General features: G+C 36.5%; 3 protein-coding genes across 11 annotated transcripts in view; 2 read left to right on the top strand and 1 right to left on the bottom strand.

The window, feature by feature from the left end:
* The first annotated feature begins 203 nt into the window (after positions 1–203).
* On the top strand, positions 204–12,632 carry slc7a2 (solute carrier family 7 member 2). 2 transcript variants are annotated; one of them, XM_084431255.1, is made up of 12 exons: positions 204–492; positions 2,281–2,668; positions 2,757–2,912; positions 3,974–4,139; positions 4,271–4,407; positions 4,496–4,718; positions 7,172–7,308; positions 9,171–9,273; positions 9,887–10,086; positions 10,164–10,330; positions 11,376–11,484; positions 11,630–12,632. In XM_084431255.1, exons 2-12 carry the CDS (start codon positions 2,299–2,301, stop codon positions 11,773–11,775), a joined length of 1,914 nt encoding a protein of 637 aa, XP_084287381.1. In that variant the 5' UTR covers positions 204–492; positions 2,281–2,298; the 3' UTR covers positions 11,776–12,632. The 2 variants fall into 2 exon arrangements, with proteins under 2 accessions (XP_084287381.1, XP_084287380.1); XM_084431254.1 differs by lacking the exon at positions 7,172–7,308 and adding an exon at positions 6,621–6,760 and having other exon boundaries at positions 11,630–12,529.
* A 2,596-nt stretch (positions 12,633–15,228) lies between these two features.
* Positions 15,229–19,406, top strand: pdgfrl (platelet-derived growth factor receptor-like). Its single transcript, XM_084430954.1, has 6 exons — positions 15,229–15,400; positions 16,088–16,367; positions 17,262–17,413; positions 17,501–17,800; positions 17,928–18,064; positions 19,063–19,406. Exons 1-6 carry the CDS (start codon positions 15,346–15,348, stop codon positions 19,252–19,254), a joined length of 1,116 nt encoding a protein of 371 aa, XP_084287080.1. The 5' UTR covers positions 15,229–15,345; the 3' UTR covers positions 19,255–19,406.
* Positions 19,407–19,832: 426 nt separating this feature from the next.
* mtus1a (microtubule associated tumor suppressor 1a) overlaps positions 19,833–24,537 on the bottom strand; it is a 31,637-nt gene continuing 26,932 nt past the window's right edge. For 4 of the 8 annotated variants that reach the window (XM_084429917.1, XM_084429913.1, XM_084429914.1 and 1 more), the window contains 6 exons: positions 24,295–24,400; positions 24,090–24,160; positions 23,861–23,956; positions 22,136–22,252; positions 21,897–21,994; positions 19,833–21,421 (listed from right to left, as the gene is read on the bottom strand). In XM_084429917.1, coding sequence (XP_084286043.1) covers positions 21,208–21,421; positions 21,897–21,994; positions 22,136–22,252; positions 23,861–23,956; positions 24,090–24,160; positions 24,295–24,400 — 702 coding nt within the window. In that variant the 3' untranslated portion in view covers positions 19,833–21,207. The remainder of the gene's footprint in view (positions 21,422–21,896; positions 21,995–22,135; positions 22,253–23,860; positions 23,957–24,089; positions 24,161–24,294; positions 24,401–24,537) is intronic. The other 4 variants (XM_084429918.1, XM_084429915.1, XM_084429916.1 and 1 more) reach the window with 1 other exon arrangement.

A 24,537-nucleotide genomic window follows, 5' to 3' on the forward strand; every position in this document is an offset into this window, starting at 1 on the left:
TAAAAAAAAAAGAAAAAAAAGAAAAAAGCATGTTCAAAAGGAATCAGGCAGCATTATTAACACACACACACAGTTTTTTTTTCACTAACCCCAGTGACGTGTCTGAATTGGGATATTAGCATTGCCTCCCTCTGTGTGAAGTGTAAGTGGCCCTCCTCCTCTTTGGGGCAGCATAGCACACAGCTGCCAGACAAGTCCTCCTCACAGGGGGCAGGGCAAGTTAAGACAAACTTGGATAGAGTAAACTAGGCAGTAAAACTAGTGCGGTTGTGGGCTGACATGTCATTTGAGCTAGAGGAAGGCAGGGGCAAACTTGAGACAGGACTTGGGAAGGACTGACTTGGATCTCTCAGAGCTTGTAAGCTTTTTAAAGAAATCAGTGGATAGGTGTGAGTGTGGGGGGCGTGTATGTGTGTGTTTGCATGAAAGCCCTAAGAAGAAAGGCATTACTTGCGTAACGTGATTCTACATCTGCCAGTCTTTCACCAGACGGTAAGTTTTAGTGTCTGTGTTTATGCAAATATTTGATTTTAGATGATTTGTCATTGCTCATGTGCATTTACACAGCCATATATATTTTTAAATACTTTTATCAGATCCATTGAAGACATATTATTCCAAAAGCAGAGTAAAATATGAAACTAATTTATGATCGTCGCATGTGCAAAGTCTGTACCTGTTACTGTAGTATTAATGAGATCCACTCACTCATTACCGTAAGACAAAATAAATTTTGGCTCAGCTATTAAATATGCTGTGCTGTAACTGAGCCTCAGAGTTGCTTGTCAAGTCCGACCCCTCAGGGCTCACAGGTACAGCCTTATGCATGTCAGTCTTCTCTGCCTGTGTGACTCCTTAACACCTTTCACAGGTTGTAAGCAGACGCAGTGTAATGCTAATGCACAGCCATTTGCTCATACACATCACAATGTGCTAAATCTTTTTTATAAAATGTGTTTTGCATGTAAAAGAAGTTATTTAGGAAGCGGCTTTAGTGCAACTTTGGTCTGCATCCTCATTTACATGCAAAATAAGACTGCCAAAAAATCTCTAAAGCTGTTCTATATGCTGTTTGTATGTATATAAAAATATGTACTCTACCATTTAAAAGTTTGGGGTTGTTAAGATTTTTTAAATGTTTTTGAAGGCCTTTATTTGTTCAAAATAGAGCAAAACAATACCACTGTAAAATATTATTACAATTTAAAATAACTATTTTCTATTTGAATATCTTTTAAAATGTAATTTATTCCTGGTATGTCAAAGCTGATCATTACTCCAGTCTTCAGTGTCACATGATCCTTCAGAAATCATTCTAATATGCTGATTTGCTGCTCAAGAAACAAAAATGGTTTATATATATATATATAAATGTATTATATATAAGACAGTTGTCCTTTTGCATGCCTCAGCTCCAATTTGGTTCCCATTACTACAGATCTTGCATAATCAAATCTTTACTTTGCGCATTTCTACTGTGCAGTGTTAGTCAAATCATCTACAGAAAAGATTAGGTCATGAATATGTAAAACATATAAAGAAAAGAAATCACCTTCAGAAATCTTTCTTTTGGCATATATATATATATAGAATATTGTATATATTTTTAAAGAGACAGTGCTATAACTGAAATGGATTTAATTTAGAGTATGTAACAAATTTTCATTGAGCGAGGACCCTTGTATTGTCCTCAGTTTGCACAGCAGACTATATCCTTTAAACGTTCAAGCCTGCTTTATATAAACCTTATATAAACTCATTATAGCCTACTTGATACACTAATAATGAGCTTTTATAATGAACTTGTAAGCCATTAAAATAAACCAACAAACTTAACGCTTTAATTGCAAAAAAGCACACTGGCCAATAAGTGAAGTGCCAAATACCTACACCTATCAAAATGAAAGCACTTTATCCCACTATTATGCAATAATGCCTAAGGCTTATGCATTATTCTACATTGGGCAATACTAAAACCTGCTGACATGTGCAAGTGGGAACAAAAGCTGAAAGTGTTATTGAATAATAAAGTTGTCCTTTTGCATGCCTCCGCTTCAATTTGGTTCCCAATACTACAGATCTTGCATAATCAAATCTTTACTTTGCGCATTTCTTCTGTGCACTGTTCAGTCAAATCATCTTCAGAAAAGATTAGGTCATGAATATGTAAAACATAGTAAAGAACAGAAATCTTTCTTTTGGCACATACTCGACTCTAAAAAACAAATATACATAGTTAGCGTACTTGATTTATTTATTTGACAAAAACTCTCTTGACAGTTTGTGCTAACAGGAAGAATGCTGGAACATTGCTTCACATTTTGCCGCTCCCTTGTGAGGAGGAAGAATGTGGACCAGGACTGTCTGGAGGACTCCAAGCTGTGCCGCTGCCTCTCCACTGTCGACCTCATTGCCCTCGGGGTGGGAAGTACACTGGGGGCCGGTGTCTATGTGCTCGCTGGGGAGGTGGCCAAAGGCAATTCTGGCCCCAGCATTGTGGTGTCCTTCCTCATCGCAGCTCTAGCATCTGTGATGGCCGGCCTGTGCTATGCTGAGTTTGGTGCGCGGGTACCCAAGACGGGCTCGGCCTATCTGTACAGCTATGTGACCGTGGGGGAGCTCTGGGCCTTCATCACAGGCTGGAACCTCATTCTGTCATACGTCATTGGTAATTATGAATTAGTCATATTTGAAAGCAATAATATTGTAGATGAAATGATATTTTTCAAACATAAACTGATATTTGGTTGGCACAGGGACCTCTAGTGTGGCACGTGCTTGGAGTGGGACGTTTGATGAGCTTATAGGGGGCCACATTGAAAAGTTCTGCAAATTGTACTTCAAAATGAACTTGCCTGGCCTGGCAGAGTACCCTGATTTCTTTGCTGTCTGCCTGATCTTACTCCTGTCAGGTAAAAAAAAGAAAAGAAATTCATTCACTTCATTCATCTTTAAAAAAAAAATCTTATTCCTCTAGCATGCATGCATTCTGTGTTATTGCCAGTTTGTTGTTATTGTCAGTGTAAAAGTAATTAATTACTAGCTACCAATTACATCTCCAACTGTGTGAATAGATTACGGTACAAATTACTGTCTTTTAAAAGTATTGGATTAGGCTACTTATTACTTTCTAAATCCCATATCACGCTCGAACAGTTAAACAATACAAGGTTAGACATGAAACTGCTCTTTTAATTCTTTCAAATAAATAATATAAAATTGCTTTTGAACTGACCAAAGTATTTAAAGGGAGATGGTTACATTAAAAACATACATTTTAACATTAGAGGTTAAATTTTGATGTTAAATCCACTATTATTTTATATAGAATTGTTCTACTCTATTTTACATCAGGAGTTAAATTAAATCACAGAAAAGTTAAGCGTAATCCCTTACTTTACTTTTTAAAGGGAAAAATAATTATAGTACAGTAATTAATTACTAATTACCAACAATGGTTAGATTCCTCATTTAAGTCATTTTACATAAAAGCATCTGCTAAATGAACAAATGTGTGTACGTCTTACATCATTTAAGTTAAAGGGATAGTTCGCCTAAAAATGAAAATTCTGTCATCATTTACTCACCCTCAAGTTGTTTCAAACCTGTATGAATTTCTTTTTTCTGCTGAACACAAAAGAAGATATTTTGAAAAATGTCGGTAATCAGACAGTTGATGGACCCCATTGACTTCCATAGTATTTTTTTTTCCTACTATGGAAGTCAATGGGGTCCATCAACTGTTTGGTTACCGACATTTTTCAAAATATCTTCTTTTGTGTTCAGCAGAAAAAAGAAATTCATACAGGTTTGAAACAACTTGAGGGTGAGTAAATGATGACAGAATTTTCATTTTTGGGTGAACTATCCCTTTAAGGACTATTAGAAAAACTTTTAAACAAATGATTACATAAATCATTTCTGACTTTCACATGCAGTTTCATGTCTGTCACTGTAATTCTTTTGTTCACAGGTCTTCTCTCCTTTGGGGTGAAAGAATCAGCTTGGGTCAACAAAATTTTCACAGCTGTAAACGTGCTTGTGCTGATCTTTGTTATCATCTCTGGATTCGTCAAAGGAGACGCGCTCAATTGGAATATTTCAGAAGAATCTCTCGTAAACGTCACCATTGTCAGAAGGTGAAGAATATCTCTTTCTTATTCCTTCTCTTCTTTTATATGTTGATGAATTATGCGTGAATTATGATCTTAACCATTAAAATATGAACTTCAATCCTATACAAGTCCTATACACTTCAATCTCCTTACAGGAATCTCTCACACACTGCTAATGTCACCAGCGATTACGGGGTAGGGGGCTTTTTGCCTTATGGCTTTAGCGGGACACTTGCTGGTGCGGCCACATGCTTTTACGCCTTTGTGGGATTTGACTGCATTGCAACCACAGGTATTAAGTCACTTATGCACAGTTATTTCCCGTCCTCCGATCTGATCTCGAGTTCCAAGTGTGTTGGTATATTTGTGATTCTGACCAGGTGAGGAGGTGAAGAATCCCCAGAGGGCCATTCCCATCGGTATAGTTGTTTCCCTGCTGGTCTGCTTCCTTGCCTACTTTGGAGTGTCAGCGGCCCTCACCCTCATGATGCCCTACTACCTGCTGGACGAGAGGAGTCCTCTACCTTTGGCTTTTGAATATGTGGGCTGGGGGCCTGCGAAATATGTAGTAGCGGCAGGATCGCTCTGTGCTCTCTCAACCAGGTAAACATCTTTCTTTGCTCCCATAATGTTGTTCTGCTGGCCAAGACATCTCACAAGACTGTATATTGAGATAGCATGCTCATATTAAACATTGTGAATACTTGCATAAAAGTGCATTTATTCATTTTGTCATTTGGTGAAACACAACTTTTTCCTTATTCATTTTTATGGAGTTCTTTGTTGGGTTTGTGGTGGACTGATTATATGCTTTGCATCCCTAATGACTTTTTGATGGTGGTTTGTTTGAAAGAGAGCCATATATTAATAATTATACATAGCATTTAATTAATCACATTATATTATTATTAGCTTTTATATGATACAGATTTAAACTTTCAGCTCTCTTTCAGAACAAAATTTTCATGTGGAATGAGTTTCTGTTTTTTCCTGGTGACATAAATCAGTAAGGACTATTGTTTGGCATTTAGCAAGGCTCCCTAAAGCTGCATGAATTACACTCCACAGCATTTATGTAATGATTATTAGATTTTCTCTAATATTAATGTTAATTATGTTCAAAAACATCCTGGTGTGTGATTGATAAAGTATACAACCTCTTATCTTAAACCTGTGGAGTGCAACAGTGCCCGCCCATGGTTTCAGCATCGTTGGTTCCGGAAGTTTTTTTTATTTTATTTTTTATTCGTTTGTCCCATAGGGATTTCAAAAAGTCTTTGTTAACGCATTTTAAGCCATGAAGCAAGCCAACCAGCTACGAAGTGAATCATAACGTTACAAATTTTGATTTGAATCAAAAAAAGTATTCAGACAAAATTACAAAGGTACAAGACTTTAGTGATAGAAAGAACTACAATCCCATGAAGCATTGCGAACAGCATAATCAAATTGAGATGGAGAAATATAAAACTACTCATTTGAAAATGTTGCCCCAACACCTGTGAAGAAGTGATTCCAACTTTAGATGACGCAAACTCTGAATCGACATGCACCAATGCTGAATTTCTATATATTGTAATCATTATGTTGACAACTTAATTACTTCAATGAGCTCATTGCTAACGAGATATTTTTGCCATGGTTTGCTTGATTGGTGGCATTTGAAATAATGCATGCTTTTACGTCTTCAACTGAAGCCAATGCCATTGATTAACAACCTCGTAGCTCACAGTAAGGTTGTTTTTAAAAGTTTACAAGTTATCGTTAAAAAGCCATTTCCCTATGGAGAAAATGAATGGAGTTTTTACTTCCGGAACCCGACTGTTGCACTATTGCAATAAAAGACCAAAATTGGGTAAATTATTACCCAAGACCAATCATTTTGATTCAAGCTACTTTTCTTTGAATACTTGTGGCAATTTTTTTGATTGAATAAAAAATTAGGATACCATAGCCTATAGGCCTTGTGCAATACTCCCAGGAAAAAAAATTAAGATGATTTAACTGCACCTCTGGTCCCATTTGCTTCATTTGCTAAGCGCTATACAATGATGTGCTGTCAAATTTTATATATTTCCTAAAGTCAACATGAAACAGCATTTTGCAACCTGTATAACTTCTGTAATGTGCTGTTTTTTTTAGACTCAATCAGAATATTCACAAAGAACAAAATGTAGCAGACTTAATTCTATCCTTTGGGAATTGATTCAGTGAAAATGTTGTATATCCTGTGATTGGAGGGCAGGAGTTAAAAACGTAAAAAAGACCGGTGATGTCAGTCGAAACAAGAAGTTTTCTGTGGAATAACATCCATTCATCAATCATGCAAAGACCAGACATGTGTTAAGTAAACAGTATTAATTTTGATTTCATGTTGACTTTAAAATAAAATCATTATTTGTGGATGCCTGTAATAGTACACAGCATTGAAGTGTTTGGGATCAGATCTGCAGCATGTGATTAATTGACACTTTGCTTCTGCTGATGTGTTTGCCTCACATGCAGTCTGCTGGGCTCCATTTTCCCAATGCCGCGTGTAATCTATGCTATGGCACAGGATGGGGTGCTTTTCAAAGCGTTAGCCCAAATCAATCCTAAGACGAAGACCCCTCTTATTGCTACAATGTCTTCAGGTGTAGTTGCAGGTGAGAGATGGAGGCACGATTGCTATGCAAACTGCCAGTGTGATCCACCAGGCAAATGTGAAAAGGAGTGGAATTGTGCAATACACAAAATTATTCTTTAGGAACATGCATCAAATTAATCTTTTACAGGGTTCCAACAGTCACAAAAAACCTGGAGAGATCAAGATTTTTTTTTTTTAAGACCTGGATAAATCAAGGAAATTAACAAGTAATGGAATAAAGTACTCCCCTCTAAAATATTTTATTGGCAAGAAAATGCTTATTTTTTGAGTTTAAACTTTATATAAAAATATTAGTAAAAATTAATTTCCAGTAAATATTTGCTCCTTCACACTTGCCGGTGTTGGTTAATATGTTCTTTTCCTTCCAGAGTTGCAGGTATCTGAACCATGACTCCTTTTTTGTTTTTAGCCTGTTGGGTTCTTTGTTCCCTCTTCCCCGCATTCTGTTTGCCATGGCAAGAGATGGCGTGCTATTCAGATTTCTTTCCAAAGTGAGTAAGCGTCAGTCGCCAGTGGCTGCCACTATGGCAGCGGGCACTACCGCGGGTAAGCTAAGATCGAGGTAGGCCTGGCATGGCCTGCTGTCCTGTTTGTGTCAGCCTGGTGGAGGTGCAGTGTGCCTGCTTAATTGCCCTGTTAATGGAAGCATGCTTTCTATGGAAGCTTATTTGCACCAAAAAATACAAAAGGTAATTGCGACTTTTTCTATCTTGCTATTCTGACTAAAAAAAAAAAAAAACTCAATTGTGAGAAAAAAAGTCAGAAGTATGTGATATAAACTTGCAAAGTTGCAATTGCGAGTTATAAAGTCAGAATTGCATGATATAAAGTCACAATTGCGTGTTATAAAGTCAGAATTGCGAGATATAAACTAATCCAAAGTTTATATCTTGCAATTCTGACTTTTTTTCTCAGAATTGTAAGTTTATATTTCGCAATACTGTTTTTATAACACTCAATTGCGAGTTATAAAGACAGAATTGTGAGATATAAACTCGCAATTCTGAGAAAAATTGTTTTTACTTTATAACGCACAATTGCGAGTATCTCACAGTTCTAAGAAAAGTCAGTTATATCACACAATTATGACTTTATAACACGCAATTGCGAGTTTATATCACACAATTATGACTTTAAAACTCGCAATTGCAAGTTTAGATCTCACAATTCTGAGAAAATAAGTCAAAATTGCGAGATGTAAACTCGCAATTATGAGAAAAAGAGTCGCAATTATCTTTTAAATGTTTTTACTTCTGTGGCAGAAACAAGCTTCCATAGCTTTTGCTGTGGTGTTGGTGTTGGTGTTGGTGGTGGTGATAAAAAATCTGTGGGAATATACAGTACGTAGTTAAATTCTCTGTAAATGTTATTTATTGCATGCAAAAGTGATATGTAGAGCGTTTGATGAAGTTTGCTGGAAAAAGAAAGGAAATTACTATTGATTTGTTGGTATATATATTATATATTGTTTGTAGATGTACACCAGCATATATGTATATATACACTGATGTGTCAGGTGCAGATTTCTGATGAAAGCCGCAGGGAGAGATTCTTAGTACTTCCCCTACAGTGTGTTAATACAGCACTTTGATGCTAGCATGGGGTCAGTCAAGCTTGTGGATTCCGAGGACTTCTAAAGAATGAAAAAGCAGAGGTGAAGCTTAGCCGGGGGATGAGGACGCAGGGTAGATTTGATTTTTGGAGCCCCCTGCACATTGCACATATTAAGCCAATACCGTAGCACTGTATGTTTGTTAGTACACTGCCTTCTTACTGTGAAGGAAGTCTGAGCAGCTGTATATTAAGTCATAGGGCACATCTGGTGTAGATTTGATAAGAGGATACAAATGCTATTGCATCCTGAGTTTAAAGTCATTGATGATGACACTTGGATTATTTTGGAATCAGGCTCTTCAAAATTGGAAGATTTAATTTATTAAATGAATACCAATGAAATAAACTGTGCATGCTCTGTTGGTATATTTTTGCATTTTTGACAACCAAGCCACACTTATAAATGTATGAATGATATTGGATTAAATATCAATATAATATGAAACAGATTTATTTAAATAGCACACAACACACTTTTGGCAAAAAAAAGAAAGAAAAAAGTTGGCATAGTTTTAAATTATGCAATACAAAACAATAGATTCTCTTTCTGTATGTTCCCTTGCAAGCAATTGCAAAAATTGCTAAGAGAATTTAAATTATTTCTGAGAAAATAGAGATATTTACAGTAGATTATGCCATGAAATCTGTGCATTTTAAGTGTGACTTAAGTGTCTAAATGGTTTAAGCCAATGTATGTAAACCATTTCATTTATGCAAGTATGGTTTGTGATATGCATGCATTTGATGTATTATTTTTAAACTCCACCTGATCAGCTATTGTTTCATATCAACAGCAATCATGGCTTTTCTGTTTGACTTGAAAGCGCTGGTGGACATGATGTCTATTGGAACTTTGCTGGCGTACTCATTAGTGGCAGCTTGTGTTCTTATCCTCAGGTTAGTAAACATTCATTTTCAAATGATTTATTTCAAAAATGTATATGGTCTTGACCAAAATTTGTTAATATTAATATGCATCTTAATGATATGCGCCGACTAGTGGCAGAACTAATCAACTGGTCAGCGTGATTTTTGCAAAGTAAGACATGTTCATGGATCAACATATTTAGTTGATCCTGGAACAACATTCCTGCCTAAAAATTTCATCCTAACCATAAATTCCCTAAAATCAGAGGGAAATGATAACACTGATGTAGAAGCACCTGTAGACTGTAAACTTGTCTCTAAAATCCGATTGGTTGATTGGAATGTTGATCCGGAAACATGTTGTACTTGGTGAAATCACGTAATCAGCTAGTTGGTACAATGATGTGTGTACTATTAGTAATCTGCCATACAGTGGTTATGTGTCAGTTCTCAACTGTATAATGTGTTTTTGAATGATGTGACAGATTTGATATGGACAATTTTCTTGCGATATGATACTGATACCGTCACATTTAATGATTTTTTTCATCACGTTTTACAAAAAGATGTATTAGTGTTTTAATCATGTTTCCTGTTTCTAGTGGCATAAGCAACTATTCTAATGTAAAATGTATGTGTGAAGGTATCAGCCAGATGCTGTGTTCGAGAAGTCTAGGATCAATGAAGGCAAGGAAGATGTTGGCGAGTCTGAACTGACAGAGTCTGAGTCTCATCTGAACATGCTGAAGGATAGAGGTGTAACCCTGCGCTCTCTGCTCAACCCTCCACTGCTGCCCACCGAACAGACCTCCACTGCGGTCAATGCGTCTGTTATCATCATGGGTTAGTGCAGCAGTTAGAGACTGGTCTGACAGGTTTAGTTATGTAGTCATCCTGATCTGTGTCTGTTTTCCCTGCAGTGATTATTGTGTGTGTAGTGAGCACACTCAGCACATACTACGGACAGGCCATTATTGCCTTGGAGCCTTGGGCCCTGGGGGTCTTGGCCGCATCTTTGTTCATCTTCATCATGTGCATCTTTCTAGTTTGCAGACAACCTCAGACGAGGAAGAAAGTTTCCTTTATGGTATGTAGGTTTGAAATCCAAAAGTTTATCTAAACATACTGTTTAAAAGATAAAGTAAAAAAAAGTAATATTGTGAAGTATAATCGCAAATTGTTTTTTAAAATATATTTTAAAATGTAATTTAATTCTGCGATGTCAAAGCTGAATTGAATTTTCACCAGACACTTTTCCAGTCTTCAAAGCCACATGGTCCTTCAGAAATCATTCTAATATGCTGATTTGGTTCGATGTTGAAAACAGTTGTGCTGCTTAATATTTTCTTGTTGCAACCACGATACATTTTTTTAGGATTCGAAAGTAGAAAGGAGGAGTAGAAAGTTCAAAAGAATAGCATTTGTTATTCTTTATTTAAGAATAGAAATCTTGCTGTGTTTTTGCTGTCAATATGAGTCCTGCTCACAACCATATAGATACAAGTATTTGTGACAGTTACACATTTTTTCAGTAACCAAAATTATTTTTCCTGTAAAAGAAGACAATATATCCATACAATGAAAGTGAATGGTGACCAGTCAAGCTACTATAAGTAGTCATAAGTTTGGTCACTTATGCACAAAAAAAGATCATATGACCTCACAAGACTTGTAATATAGTACACAAGTTGTATGAACTGCTGCCTTTCACTTTTATTGTATGGAAAAAAGCATGGACATTCTGCATAAAATCTCTCTTTTTTTTAGGTTTGAAATAGCATAAAGGTGAGTTATGACAGAATTTTTGTTTTAGGGGTACTATCCCTTTAATACATGTGGCCCATGTTGAACCATTGCTGCTGTGTTTGTCTTGATGTGTATTCTGCCCAGAACAGCCCTGAGTTTTAGGGTAATAGCCTGTATAAAATATCTGTGTTTGCCAAGCACTCTGTGTTCTTTGGAGGGCCGTATTGTGTGCTATCCTTATCTGACTTGAAAAACAAAGTGATATGACCCGAAAGAGCCTCCATTAATTGTGTTATTTCTTTTTTAGTCTGGGTCATTTCATAAGTGAGTGTTGAGCAGAGTGCAGTCAAGCACATGTTTGAATCAGTGTGTATTTTTTGCCTCAGGTTCCTCTGTTGCCTTTTCTACCCATCTTGAGTATATTTGTCAACGTGTATCTCATGGTTCAGCTCAGCGGAGACACATGGATCCGTTTCTCCATCTGGATGGCCATAGGTACGTGCAATCTTTGGGTAAACACACACACACGTGCACAGTCTAAAGGTCTCGTTTTCTTCTCTTTTTTGGTCTTTTTAGTAAACAATGACTAAATTTGACATGCACGTTTGATATAAATCATAACTTTGATATCAATCCACAGGCTTCCTCATTTATTTTGGATATGGAATGTGGCACAGCGATGAACGCAAGAGGCATATACAGAACTGTGGTGTTGCAGTGGAGAAAAAGATACTGACATGCAGTGTGGAGTATGTGACACACACAGAGAAGACTAGCCCATGTTAAAGAACAGCAGACAAACTCTGACAGTATCAAGCTGTTATCTACAGCATTCACCAACATGCTAACAGACCTGAGCTCTGCCTTTACAGTCACTGCCATCATGAACAATCTCTCAGTGCTGATGTTCTCACTCACATGTGTTGTGATCATATCATGTCGGACATTAGGGGTGTATGATCTGACAATGAAAATTCAATGCAATGATTATGGAATTGACTCTATTTATACACTCTTAGGGCGTTTTCTGTAGATCGCTTGCTTCGTTCCTAAACAGGGATTCAAATTGTTACAGAGTTGCAATTTCTTATTGGTTCAGTTCAAACATTTACAGCCCTGTAGGACATGCGAGCAATTTGCTTTAAATGTGTTTGGAAGAGAAAGGGAAAGCGTGTTTTTATTTTCTATAAAGTATTAAGATTTCCACAGTCAGTATCTCAAGGTTACTTCCACTGGTAGTTTGTTCAAATAAAAAAAGGAAGTTTTTTTTTTTTTTTAAGCATATACTTATATACTATGATATGGGATAAATGTGTGGCAAAGTGGCATTATCAAATAATGTGGAACATTAGAATAGATATTGTTAAAACTAATAATTGCAGATATTGGTGAAAATCCTTTTTTTTTCTTTCTTATTATTAAAGTGTTTCATTCTAAAAATTAGGATTAATTCTATTGACCACATCTTATTGTATGTGCCAGAGATGTTAAACTGCTCAGATAACACTATTTCTTGTATTCTGATAAACACCATAGTTCTTATTTTTATCCATGTTACATGTGTTTGTGTAGTTATCGTTAAATGTTTGACGTATCCGGTCTACAGTATTCATAGGTCAACCTGTTGTTTAACAACCAGGTCTGATGATGTTGAAGAAGAGCAAGTCATGTATGTAATCAGTGTTTTGTCTTGTAAAATTACCCTTTTATTCACTTTATTTACTTACTATATATTTTTTGGACTTTTTCAAAAACTTTTTTTGATGAATAATCTTCAGTCTACATTACATAGTTCACTGCAGTCATTCAGTATACGACAATCTGTGTAAGCCAGTTAACTGAGTGATGCCAGCAGGGGTCTAAGAATGGACAACTTGAGCATCTGAAAGTGTTTCTTCTGCTAACTAGCACTCAAGTTCTTCTCTGCCTTAAAGGAACACTTCGACTTTTTGGGACTTTTGCTTATTCACCGTATCCCCCAGAGTGAGATCAGTCCATACATACCTTTTTCATCTCCGTGCGTGCTTTAAGTCTGTTTGACGCACCCACCGCTAGCCTAGCTTAGCACAAAGACTGGATGTAAATGGCTACAGCTAGCATACTAATCCCAATAAGTGACAAAATAATGCCAACATTTTGGCCTTCGCCTTCTGTGAAAATAGTTCCCAGTATTTAAACGTTTAAAAAATGTCTGTGTCTCATATGACCTTGTTATTTGTACACACTGTGACTATACAAATCACAACATGTAAATAGGAAAATGTTGCCGTTATTTTGTCACTTATTGGGATTAGTATGCTAGCTGTAGCCATTTACATCCAGTCTTTGTGCTAAGCTAGGCTAGCGGTGGGTGCGTCAAACAGACTCAAAGCACGCACGGAGATGAAAAAGATATGTATGGACTTATCTAACTCTGAGGGATACGGTGAATAAGCTAAAGTCCCAAAAAGTCGAAGTGTTCCTTTAAACACTCGGTGTAAATGCAATGTAAATGAGTCATGGAGAGGCTAAGATTGTGGCACAAGGATTAATAAAAATGTGTTAATGTCTCTTTAAAAATACTGCACATCAACTATTAGTTGCACATTATACTGCACATCAACTCTACTGTTTAGAGCCTTTGTATAGTTGTTTTTTTATTATTTTATTTTAGTAATGATGTGTGGTTTATGCCATTGTCAAAACATTACAAAGTGGTTTCATACAAAGCAATAAAATATTTCTACCCCTTTTTAAACTAAGGTTTCCACATTGTAAATAAATATGCATTAAATAATTAAATGTTAATTTTATTGGATAATTCTCCCTTGGTTAGCTAGTCTGTTGAGCCAAAAGTTGCTGCCTTAAATTTTTTTTAAGTACCATCAACAATGTTAAGTCATTTCAACTTAAATTACATTAAACTGACTTACATTAACATTGAGTTGAATCTAGTTTAACTTATAAAAAAAAGCTGAAAATTAAAGGTATGGTGGAGGATTTTCCCGAATTTTAGAAAAGAACCGCCCTCTCCGCTTTTTGAAAAAATGCACATGCGCAACACTCTACCTGCTCCCGAGAGGGAACGCCTATTAAACGTGTGCACGAGAGAGCATGCACGAGCCTAGTTCTCCTCGTGCACGCTCTGTTTACAAGTTGCTGCGTGACTTGTGCCAGGGCTAGCATCGCTAATCATAGCTTACATTAACTTTTACTAGCAGTGATTTTAAATGGATTTCTCCAAATAGCATGCCAAACTTTACCTGTCGAGTAGAAACTTCGCGACTGAGGCATCAGTGGGAAGCCCAACCTGTGCTTTTAGCGCACGCCAGCGTGTGAAATATTCTCCCAAAAACACTCTGGTCTTGTTTCTTTCTTCAGAGGCCTTTCTCTTCTTGTCATACAATTCGTAGACACTTTTTCTCTTGCGACCCTCAGACATTTGGAAAAAACCTGGTGAGAACGGGCGAGCTTCAATGAATGGCTGAAACCGCAGCTCACCACACACATACACCTGAAAGTGCGCATGCGCAGAAAGCGAAAACTGCCTAGGGACAAGTACATATATGACGGCCTTACGTAAACATATCACCAGAATGATTGACAACTAGGAGAACCAATAGTCTTGATGATCCACCCGGAAAAAGAAAATCCTCCGCAATACCTTTAAGCTATTGTCATAACTTATTGATCGTGTATTTTTTTACAGTGAGGCCTACATGCATCTTATCTATTAGAACAAACTATTTTATTTGAGTTCTTGTAAAGTTCAATGTCCTCATCAGATGCTGATATTATTCCAAAACTGCAGAAAGCAGCTGGCACAAGAAACAATTACATTTCAGCTATATCTTTCATAAATCAAATGAGGCAACACTGCCTACTTCATTTTAATGGAGAAGTCATATAGCGGACCTCTGCTTTTACAGCAAGAGTGTAAAATGAATATCACAATAATTGACATTAAAGGGATAGCTCACCCAAAAATGAAAATTATAAAAAAATAATGGGGTCTGGTTACCAACATTCTTCAAAATACTTTTGTGTTCAGCGAAACTCATACATGTTTGAAACAACCTGAGGGTGGGTAAATGATAATGTTTTTGGTTAAACTATCAATTTAAAGTTTGAACGACATTCACTGTAGAGGCTACCCCATGCAGGGTTAACTACAGTCCAGCAGAGGGCATTAGAGGATCGTTGGATTGGACTCATAGATTGACACTAAAGGGGGAGTGTGCAGATGGGCTGGGGAAATTCCTCTTTTTCACGAAGGATGGAGCTGACTGTGTGTAAACGAGGTAGACAGTGGACGAAGAGTTGAAACACTGCAGAGTTAAAAACACAGCCCTGTTGAAACACTCCACTTCAGCCATCATGAAGCTCTGGCTCTTCTTCACACTGGTATTGCTTTGGCTGGAGGTCCAAAATGGTGAGCAGATCTCTCTTTGTTTCATCTGCCTTGCTATTCTTTCTTCATGAATGCTTTCAATGCTTGAAATAGTAAAAAAAAAAAGTTGAGAGATGTAATGGATGACCGTGTATGGTGTGCCAGTGGTGACACTGCTGCCAACACAAAACAACATTCCAGAGCAGAAAGAAGAGAGATTTGATTGAGCTTATCAACAAGGCAATTTTTTTTTATGATGCTATGACTTTTTTTTCCATCCAAACTTATTACTCTAGATGTCATGATCCCTGCATGTGTCAGAAATGTATGTAAAAGGTTTAGTAAACCACTATATTGTTCAGTTTTCTACATTTTCGCACATAGAACAGGAAAGGCATGTTTCCACAATTGCTGTTTGTACAGCTGTGAGCATAAGTATATTTCCAGATGGAAGAATGCTCTCTCTCTCTCTCTCTCTCTCTCTCTCTCTCTCTCTCTCTCTCTCTCTCTCTCTCTCTCTCTCTCTCTCTCTCTCTCCCCTTTTCTTTGGCTTGGTCATAGGAGGCAGAGGAGTTATCAAGCGTCTCAAAGAGAGAAATGAAACACATGCTGTATAATGCTCATGTCCTAGCTCGCATAATACAGAACAGAATGTTATTCGCCAAGTTTGCCACTCTCATCCAAATGCATCTGCTGGTGACCAGGACAACTCTGTTTTGGTTTACGCAGGTGTGTGTCAGCAGGTTAAGCATAAAAAAGAGGCTGGCGAGAACCGCATAAGACCAGGAAGAAAGAGGGCAAAGGTTCGCTACCCCAAAGTTAAAGATAAGGAGGCAGGAAGCAAGGGCCCGTCTATTCTCACCCAGGTCCTTGATAAAGGCCGTTTTCTCAGATTGGGCGAGAGCCTATCCTTGAATCCTGGGAAAACATTGGAACTGAGATGCAAAGGAACTAAGATTGGCTGGGCATATCCCTCTTACCTGGACACCTTCAATGATAACCGCCTCAGGTATCCTTCCTTCTCGCTTTATCCATTCATTTAACATGTTCGATTGAGAATGGTTTGGCTAAATCGGGCAAATGAACAGCTACTGGAGTATCTTATGTTTGGAATACAAGTGTTTCAAAGATGCAGGATTCCATTGTCACATGATTCTGTTCCATGTGAAAGATTTAGTTAAAGAATCAAAATAGAGCTGTTAAAAATCACGACTCTGACAATAAGTTATTTTAGAAAAAAAAAAAAAAAAAAAAATGAAAGAACACTTACAATAATGTGTTCAAAATAGTTGCAGGGGGTTGTTCTCTCATTAACAATTGACCGAACATTTGCAGACATGAGAAAAATATATATTTGTTTAAATAAAATGTAATCTTTATCAAAAAAAAAAAAAAAAAAAAAAACTATTTCATTCTTTAACATTTCATTGAGATTTTTATTAATATTTTGAATTAGTTTTTGTTTTCACATTTTCTGTTTTCGTTTTAATTTTAATTAAAGGTTTAGTATTGTAGTTTTTTTTAAACGATATATTTATAGTTAAAAAAATAATAAATAAATAAATAAATTTTCTAAAAAAAAATTCCAGTTAAATTTTATTTTATTTCAAGTAATGAATTTTTATTAATGCTCTTTTAGTTAACTATAATAACCCTGTTTTGAACTCACTTCAAAAGCAGACACTGCAAAAACTGTCATTTAAGAGACATCATGGATATTTCAAGCAAACTGAAACAAAACATTTGTGTGAGATTATAATATGATTTCCCTTAATGGATAAAACATGTTTTTTCTGAAGAATATTGTTATCATCAATAAATTGTAGAATACCGCAGAAATAGTATAAGTAGACATCATATGGTATTCTTGGTATAAGTGTAAAGTGTGATTCTGCTGTTCCAGCATCACGCAGCATGAGCGGTACAGTCAGTTGATCCTCGCGTCGCCCTCTGCTGCCGATACAGGGGAGTACAGCTGTTGGGTGTTGCTCTGTGATGGAGGAGAATGTGAAAAAGATGTAGACAGTACCTCTGCCACCTACATATACTTTACAGGTACAGCATCCGGTCCTATATCACACAAAGAGACTTACGTGATCTTGAACCACCAAATACATCGTTACAATTCTCTTTGTGTCTTAGACAAAGATGAGCTGTTCGTCCCCTCTGCCATCCATTTTGAGATTATCTACCTGCGCCCTGACAAGCCCGCCACCATCCCTTGCCGGGTGACCAACCCCAAAATCAAAGTCTCGCTGCACAGGGAAGTTCCTGCGGAAGAAATCGCGGTGGATGGGACTCAGATATCTTACAATCCCACCAAAGGCTTCATCATCCAAAACCCCAGTCTAGAACATAAGGGAGCTTATTACTGCAAGGCCAACAGCATCACGAAAACCACCCCGCAAATATCCACTAAATACCAGCTGCTGTATGTGGAGGGTAAGAGGAGAACACAATAGTGTTGCTAATAACACTTAGCACACATTTTACACAGTGTTTTTAATCATGTTTTTGGCATTGTATGAATCTAAAAGATATATTTTTGGGGGTGTTTTTCCCCTGGTAGTGCCTAGCGGCCCCCCTTTTGCGACTATCGAGGCTTCATCGAACACGGTGAGAGGTGGAGACATCTTTAACGTTACATGCACAGTCCTGGGTGAACCTGAGATGAATGTCAGCTTCAGCTGGAGGTATCCTGGCCTGGTGAGTGTTACTTTTGTTATTTTCCCTCATCTGAGCTTCGGATTCAGGTTGATTGAGACTATCGTTTTATGATGTATTAATCACAGTATTATGCCATTTTGTGGATGTTACAGCTTTGCTCATGATAACTTTAAAGAGATACACCACCAGGCAAAAGTTGAGTTTTTAATGTATTTGAAAAAAGTCTCTTATACTCACCAGGACTGTATTTATTTGATCAAAAATATAGTAAAAACAGTAATTTTGTGAAATATTATTTAAAATGTCTGTTTTCTATTTTAACATATTTTAAAATGTAGCCATTATTCCAGTCTTCAGTGTCACGTGATCCTTCAGAAATTATTCTGATATGCTGATTTAGTGCTCATTAATCATTAGTGTTGCTCAATTATTAATAATGATTCTTCTTATTATGAATGTTTTTGCGCTTAATATTTTTGTGTAACTGATACTTTTTTTTCATAATCCTTTGATGAATAGAAAGTTTAAAAGAACAGCATTTATTTTAAATATAAATCTTTTGTAACATTATACGTCTTTACTGTCTCTTTTTATCAATTTAATGCGTCCTTGTTTAATTAATTTCTTATTTTCTTAAAATCTTACTTACCCCAAACCTTTGAATAGTAGTGTATCATGGTTTCCACAAAAGTATTAAGCAGCGCAACTGTTTACAAAGTTGATAATAATAATAATAATAATAATAAATGGTTTTTTTTAACATCAAATCATCATATTAGAATGATTTCTGAAGGATCATGTGACACTGAAGACTGGAGTAATGATGCTGAAAATTCAGCTTTGACATCACAAGAATACATTACATTTTAAAACATATTGCAATAGAAAGCAGTTCTTTAAAATTATTATATTTCACATTATTAGCCTTGAAAGTCATGAAACTTTAAAGCTTAAAAAAAAACATAATTATTTCAAACTTTTGACCTGTAGTGTAGATTGAGATGTGTTGTCCTTATCGTGACGTGTGTGTCTCTCAGGGTCAGAGGCCAGTGAGCGTTCATGACTCCTGGAGGCTGATAAACCGTGGCGTGGGACACACCACACGCATCTCCCAGAGCGTCATGATTGTGGATGATGTTGAAACGATCGATTATGGAAAGTACATCTGCACCACCAAAAATAAGAACGGAGAGACGTTGGTGGCCACATCGGTGAAGTCACGTGCCTAGAAAGAACATCAAGATTATATACTGAGCTGAGCTGGACTCCATTCACACTTCAGGCTTCTTGCTTTTTAAATCATTATGAAAAACATGTATTCTATATATGACTTGGAAATAAAATGCTTCTTTGACTGAGACTTGATGAAGAAAGTTAATGCAACACTATACTTAATATATTATGCACTATTACCAGTGAAATAGAATCAGTTATTACAACCATGTTAACCTGTAATACTCAAAATGGAAGGTGTTAAGGTCTATACGCATATTTTTACACGCTTGAAATATGACTGAGGACCGTGAAGGCTTTGTGCTCCGCTCTAATGGACTCCGTATGTGGAATGTGCAGCGGGAGCCCAGTGCTTATTTTGGTTCAGTGCGACACATTCAAAATATGTTTCTCTTCCTCTCGCAGAGATTTCTGTTATTGAATTATTAGCAGTTACAGTAGAATTCACCACTCAAAGAGAACAGATCATAGTAAAATTATGCCAAATTTCACAGCTATTTACTATACACTTCTAAGTGCTGCCATAGACTTACAGCCAAAAGATGATGAAGAGCAATAAGAAAACCAACAGATACAACAGGTTCCTGCATGCCGTCGCCCATAAACGGCCTGACAAATACAGGTGAATTTTGAATTTCTTTATTAATTGCATATTTTCAAGAGTTTCAGTTTCACGCCAACATCCACACAAACAGCTTGCAATACATATAAAAACAAAACAAAAAAACAACTTAACTTTGTATGTAGCTTGCATGTAAAGCTGCAGTGGAGGGTTTCAGACAGAGGGGGCGCTCCTGAGGCCACTGGAACATGCTCAGTCAATTACATTGGTCTCATGATCAGACTTAAATATAGAAATAAAAGACACACAAACTCTCAAATCTTTCCCCTAGGGCTCAATCAGACTGAACAATATACAAAACCCGTATTCAAGAAAATCTTTATGAAAAAAAAAAAAAATCAGCTTCCCAATAGTACATGCCTTCATTCACAGGGCTGCCTATGTCATTATGCCATTTCAATATCAAGCACTCTGCAAGCATTTCTGATTGCTAAGGAAGTGAGGAAAAGGGATAATTCAACCCTTATACAGGCGTTAAAAACATTAAAGCTTTTTAATCAACTATTAATAATTCATTCTGCATTGATCATTGTATTGAGACTCTCCTATGCAATGTATGAATGATATGGAGAGCATATCTGAGATGAAACATGCATCATGATCTGGGTAAAGCTCACCTTGTTACAGTTCTTAAAATGTGTGATGATATAAAAAGAAAACCATTTACAAAATCAAAAATAAAGGCATGATATAGACAAGACATTTTTGCATAAGGTTTTGAGAACACCTGGTTTTTAAAGTCAGTGAATATTTCCATTGGAGTAAATCGTAACAGTCAGTTCATGGCATGAGTTGATCTATGAAGCGCTGCTTTAGAAAATTTCACCTGGGGTCTGAGCTCCTACATGAAATAAAGGGAAACCAAATGCTACACAAGCAACAGCATCTGGGAAAATGTCCAGCTGGAATTTGGGCATTTGTCCCAGGGCAATGATACATCTGGATTTACACAGGTACATTTCAAGGCGTCTGGTGGAAAAGCTTCAGAAGTTGATGAAGGCCCAGTTCATAAATTCTGATGTCAGTCCTCCAAAGTCAGGAACTTCAAGCAACAAAGCAATTCAGGAGGGGGAAAAAAAACAACTACTTGGAGAGAAACTTTCTTCTAGCCCTGAGATATTCCTTTTTTTCTCCTTAGGTAGACGTGAAAGGCAAACGTACGAGGGTGGCCTCATTGGTAAGTGCTGCTGTGCAATATTTTCTTCAGTTTTTTTTTTTAGTCTGTACAAGAGAGTTTGTTCCATTTTGACATGGTCCAGACCAGCTTCAGCATGCAGGAAGTGCTCCGTCCTGTATGAAAGTGCTTCCTGGAAGCTGAAGGCTACTGTTATCTGGGCGAGACGGTGGGGCTGGAGAACACCGCAGAGTTCCGTGGTGACTGGAGAGTGAGGGACGGGGAAGGAGAGACCTTGCGCGGGCTGCTCAGATCACCGTTGTTAAGCTTCCAGATCAGCTCTTCATTCTCCATAGACAGACGTTTGTTCACTTTGGACTCTTTCTGGAGGGTTTCCTGCAAAACTGCCTGCTCTGTGGACAGTTGTCTGAAAACAAAACAAGTCAGCGCTCAGGTAAACTTAATTAGATTAGTCACTATAACTGCAGAAGATGAAAGAAGAGAAGGTGTTTCCTTCACAAAGCTTTGCTGCAATGAAAACGCACCTTTCCTGCCGTTACAAGAGCACAACTAATAATTAAAGTAATTACATTTTCAAAGCATAGCCAGAAGCTAATTTGTGAAATTTCTCTTCTACCCTGACCAAATGCAAATACTATGAAACTTCAAAGACTTAGATGAAGTGTTAGAAGCTAGACAGGTAGATTGAGTAAAATCATTTCTAAAAGCCTAAGGCAGGGATGGTTTTAGTCCTAACCCTATCCCTACCCCTAAACTTAACCCTACCTATAACTGATCCCTAAAATCAGAGGGAAATGATAGGTGAATAACACTGATGTAGAAGCACTTAACCCTTATGTCTCAAATCATAAGTTTAGGAAGACAATCTTGTGTTACGTTACCTAGACAAAGCAGCATGTCTGTCCATTCTGGCTTTGAGGTCCTCGTTCTCCTGTTGCAGCTTCTTAAGACATTCATCCAGCTTCACATTCCTCTCCATCTAAGAATAAATCAAAGTCTTAGTGTTCCTCCAACACAGACAAGAGCATAAGATTTATGTCATCTCTACTGTGATTAGAATGAACACAAAGGAGAATTTCTCCATCTAAATGCTTTATGCAAAACCGATAATTGAGCTCACCAGTTTGTCCATCTGCATGAGTTTCTTGTCTTGTTCATGGATCCGCTTGCTTTTGATGTCCAGCACTACTTTAAGGCTTTCAAGCTCCTGCTCCAGATAAAGAGTGTGGGAGTCCTTCTTCAACACAAAATAAACAAGAAAGATCAGGGATATACACTGGCTTTCCTAAACTGGATTCATCATTAAGACAGGAATTATTACATTTTCATGTTTACATTTGAGGGCTTTATAAAACAAACACTTTCTTAACTTCAGGCACTTTTATGCCCAGGGGTTGAATTATATTAAAATTAACAGAATATTTTATTACATGAAGACCACATTAAACTGACTTGTAAATGTTTCATCATACCTTTGTCATTTATTTTTGCTATTTTTCAAGGCATTTTATATACAGTATAGATTTAATCATTTTACTCAGGTTCTCAAATTTTGTACCTATGGAAATCAGTCATACATAATAATATTTATATAACATATAATACAAATTTAATATGACTTGTACCATGTACATTTGTGTGTAATCATTTATTACATGGTTTAATTTACCATGCACAAATGTGGGGTTGGTAAGATTTCTAAATGTTTTTGAAATAAGTTTCTTATGCCCACCAAGGCCGCATTTGATAAATAAAAACAGTAAAACAGTAATATTATGAAGAAATACTATTACAATTTAAAATAACTTCTCTATTTGTATACATTTTATTCCTGTGGTGGCAAAGCTGATTTTTTTTGCATCATTACTCTAGTCTTCAGAGTCATATGATCCTTCAGAAATCATTCTAATGCTGATTTGATGCTCAAGAAACATTTATTATTATTATCATCAATGTTGTGCTGCTTAGTATTCTCGTGAAAACAGAGAAAAAAAATTCCTCATGATTTTTTGATGAAGTAAAAAAAAAAAAAAGAAGCATTTATTTGAAATGGAAATATTCTGTAACATTATAAATCTATTCAATCAATTTAATGCATCCTTGCTTAATAAAAGTACAAATTATACAAATAGCGGAAACACTATTTTAAGGTGACGTTGTTACACATTACATGTACTTATAGTAATAACAGGAGATTATGCATAATTAACCCAAGTAATTAACCCTAAAACCAAACCATAACCCTATAGTAAGTACATGTAGTTCATTAATATTACTCAGTACTTATTTGTATAATTACACTGTAACAAGGACACCTTAAAATAAAGCGTAACCCAAATATCTTACTGATGCCAAACTTTTTAACTCTGCAGTATATACTAAATAAAATAAAAATGATTAGAATTCTCCAGTGGTGTACATGCATAAACACTACTGATTTTGTTAGTGAACAAACTAAAATAACTGAGAATGTGAAGTGCGTTTTAGGAGTATTTGCTAAATGCATCCATGTAAATGTACAGTAAGACAGTTTATGTTCTACCAGTCCACAAGGTCAAGTGTCTATAGTTGAAGAAACACCCATATATGAACTTTGCCTTTGCTGCATTGTCACACTATTCATAGGGCAGGGTCTGGCAGCTTTATGCAGGGTAGTTATCTAAATAATTATCAGAATGTTGAGAGTTCCGGAATCTTCTTAGTCCTGATTGGAAAGTCCAGTCTAATATTAACCTGCTATTCATAGAAAACACAGTCTACTCAAAGCAGAGATGCATTACTATCAATGGCAATGGTTGAGTCTGTTTGATAACATATTTGGGAGCTACACAGGGGTGTTATGTACCTGCGTTCTCTCAGCCAGATCCATCCTTCTCTTCACCTCACCGTTCAGTTTTTCTTTGAGGCTGTTGTTCTCTGTCATGAGCTCCTGAATTTGATTCTGTTTGAGGAGAAATACACTGATATGAAAATGTTTGCTAAATTTCAACAGGGCAAAAAAAAAAAAACAAGAAAGGAAAAATAAACGGAACAAGAATGTTGTGGATTTTTAGAACTTTTGGAATTTGCCTTACATATAATGTCTCTGATTCCATCAGTGTTGTGTTGAGAGTTTGCATTTCCTTTTCATGGGACTGTTTGAGTTCTGAAAAAGTTAAGTCAGGATATATTAATGAGTGGGAGGTAAAGTTGTTGGCTTTCAAAATTTAAGTAACAGGTGCAACATTTACACACACATTTTAGAGAGAAAAATAAAAAACAAATCCCAAGATTATTTACCCTTGAAAGACTCCTCAAAGTGTTGTTTAAGGCCGTCCACCTCCTCTACATGGCTGACTTCCAGTTCCTTCTTCAAAGCCTCATGTTTTGATCGTAACTCTTCTATCTAGACAAGTACAAATAAAGTAATTTTGTAAAAGTCTCATTGGTTTATTTTAGTGTATAAATGATTAAGAAATGAGATGTCATATGTCCAAACATCTAAAAGGTCAAGGCTCATATGCCAAAAACAAAAGGTTATGA

The sequence above is a fragment of the Rutilus rutilus genome (genome assembly GCF_951802725.1).
Source record: "Rutilus rutilus genome assembly, chromosome: 14".
Classification (NCBI taxonomy): Eukaryota; Metazoa; Chordata; class Actinopteri; order Cypriniformes; family Leuciscidae; genus Rutilus; species Rutilus rutilus.

Excerpts from the sequence above, each read along its gene's own strand:
- pdgfrl (XM_084430954.1), top strand. The coding sequence starts at position 15,346 with ATGAAGCTCTGGCTCTTCTTCACACTGGTATTGCTTTGGCTGGAGGTC. Across the intron at positions 17,414-17,500 it reads CACCTACATATACTTTACAG|ACAAAGATGAGCTGTTCGTC; the intron begins GTACAGCATCCG and ends TTTGTGTCTTAG. Across the intron at positions 17,801-17,927 it reads CCAGCTGCTGTATGTGGAGG|TGCCTAGCGGCCCCCCTTTT; the intron begins GTAAGAGGAGAA and ends TTCCCCTGGTAG.
- slc7a2 (XM_084431254.1), top strand. The coding sequence starts at position 2,299 with ATGCTGGAACATTGCTTCACATTTTGCCGCTCCCTTGTGAGGAGGAAG. Across the intron at positions 4,719-6,620 it reads CTCTGTGCTCTCTCAACCAG|TCTGCTGGGCTCCATTTTCC; the intron begins GTAAACATCTTT and ends CCTCACATGCAG. Across the intron at positions 6,761-9,170 it reads GTCTTCAGGTGTAGTTGCAG|CAATCATGGCTTTTCTGTTT; the intron begins GTGAGAGATGGA and ends TCATATCAACAG.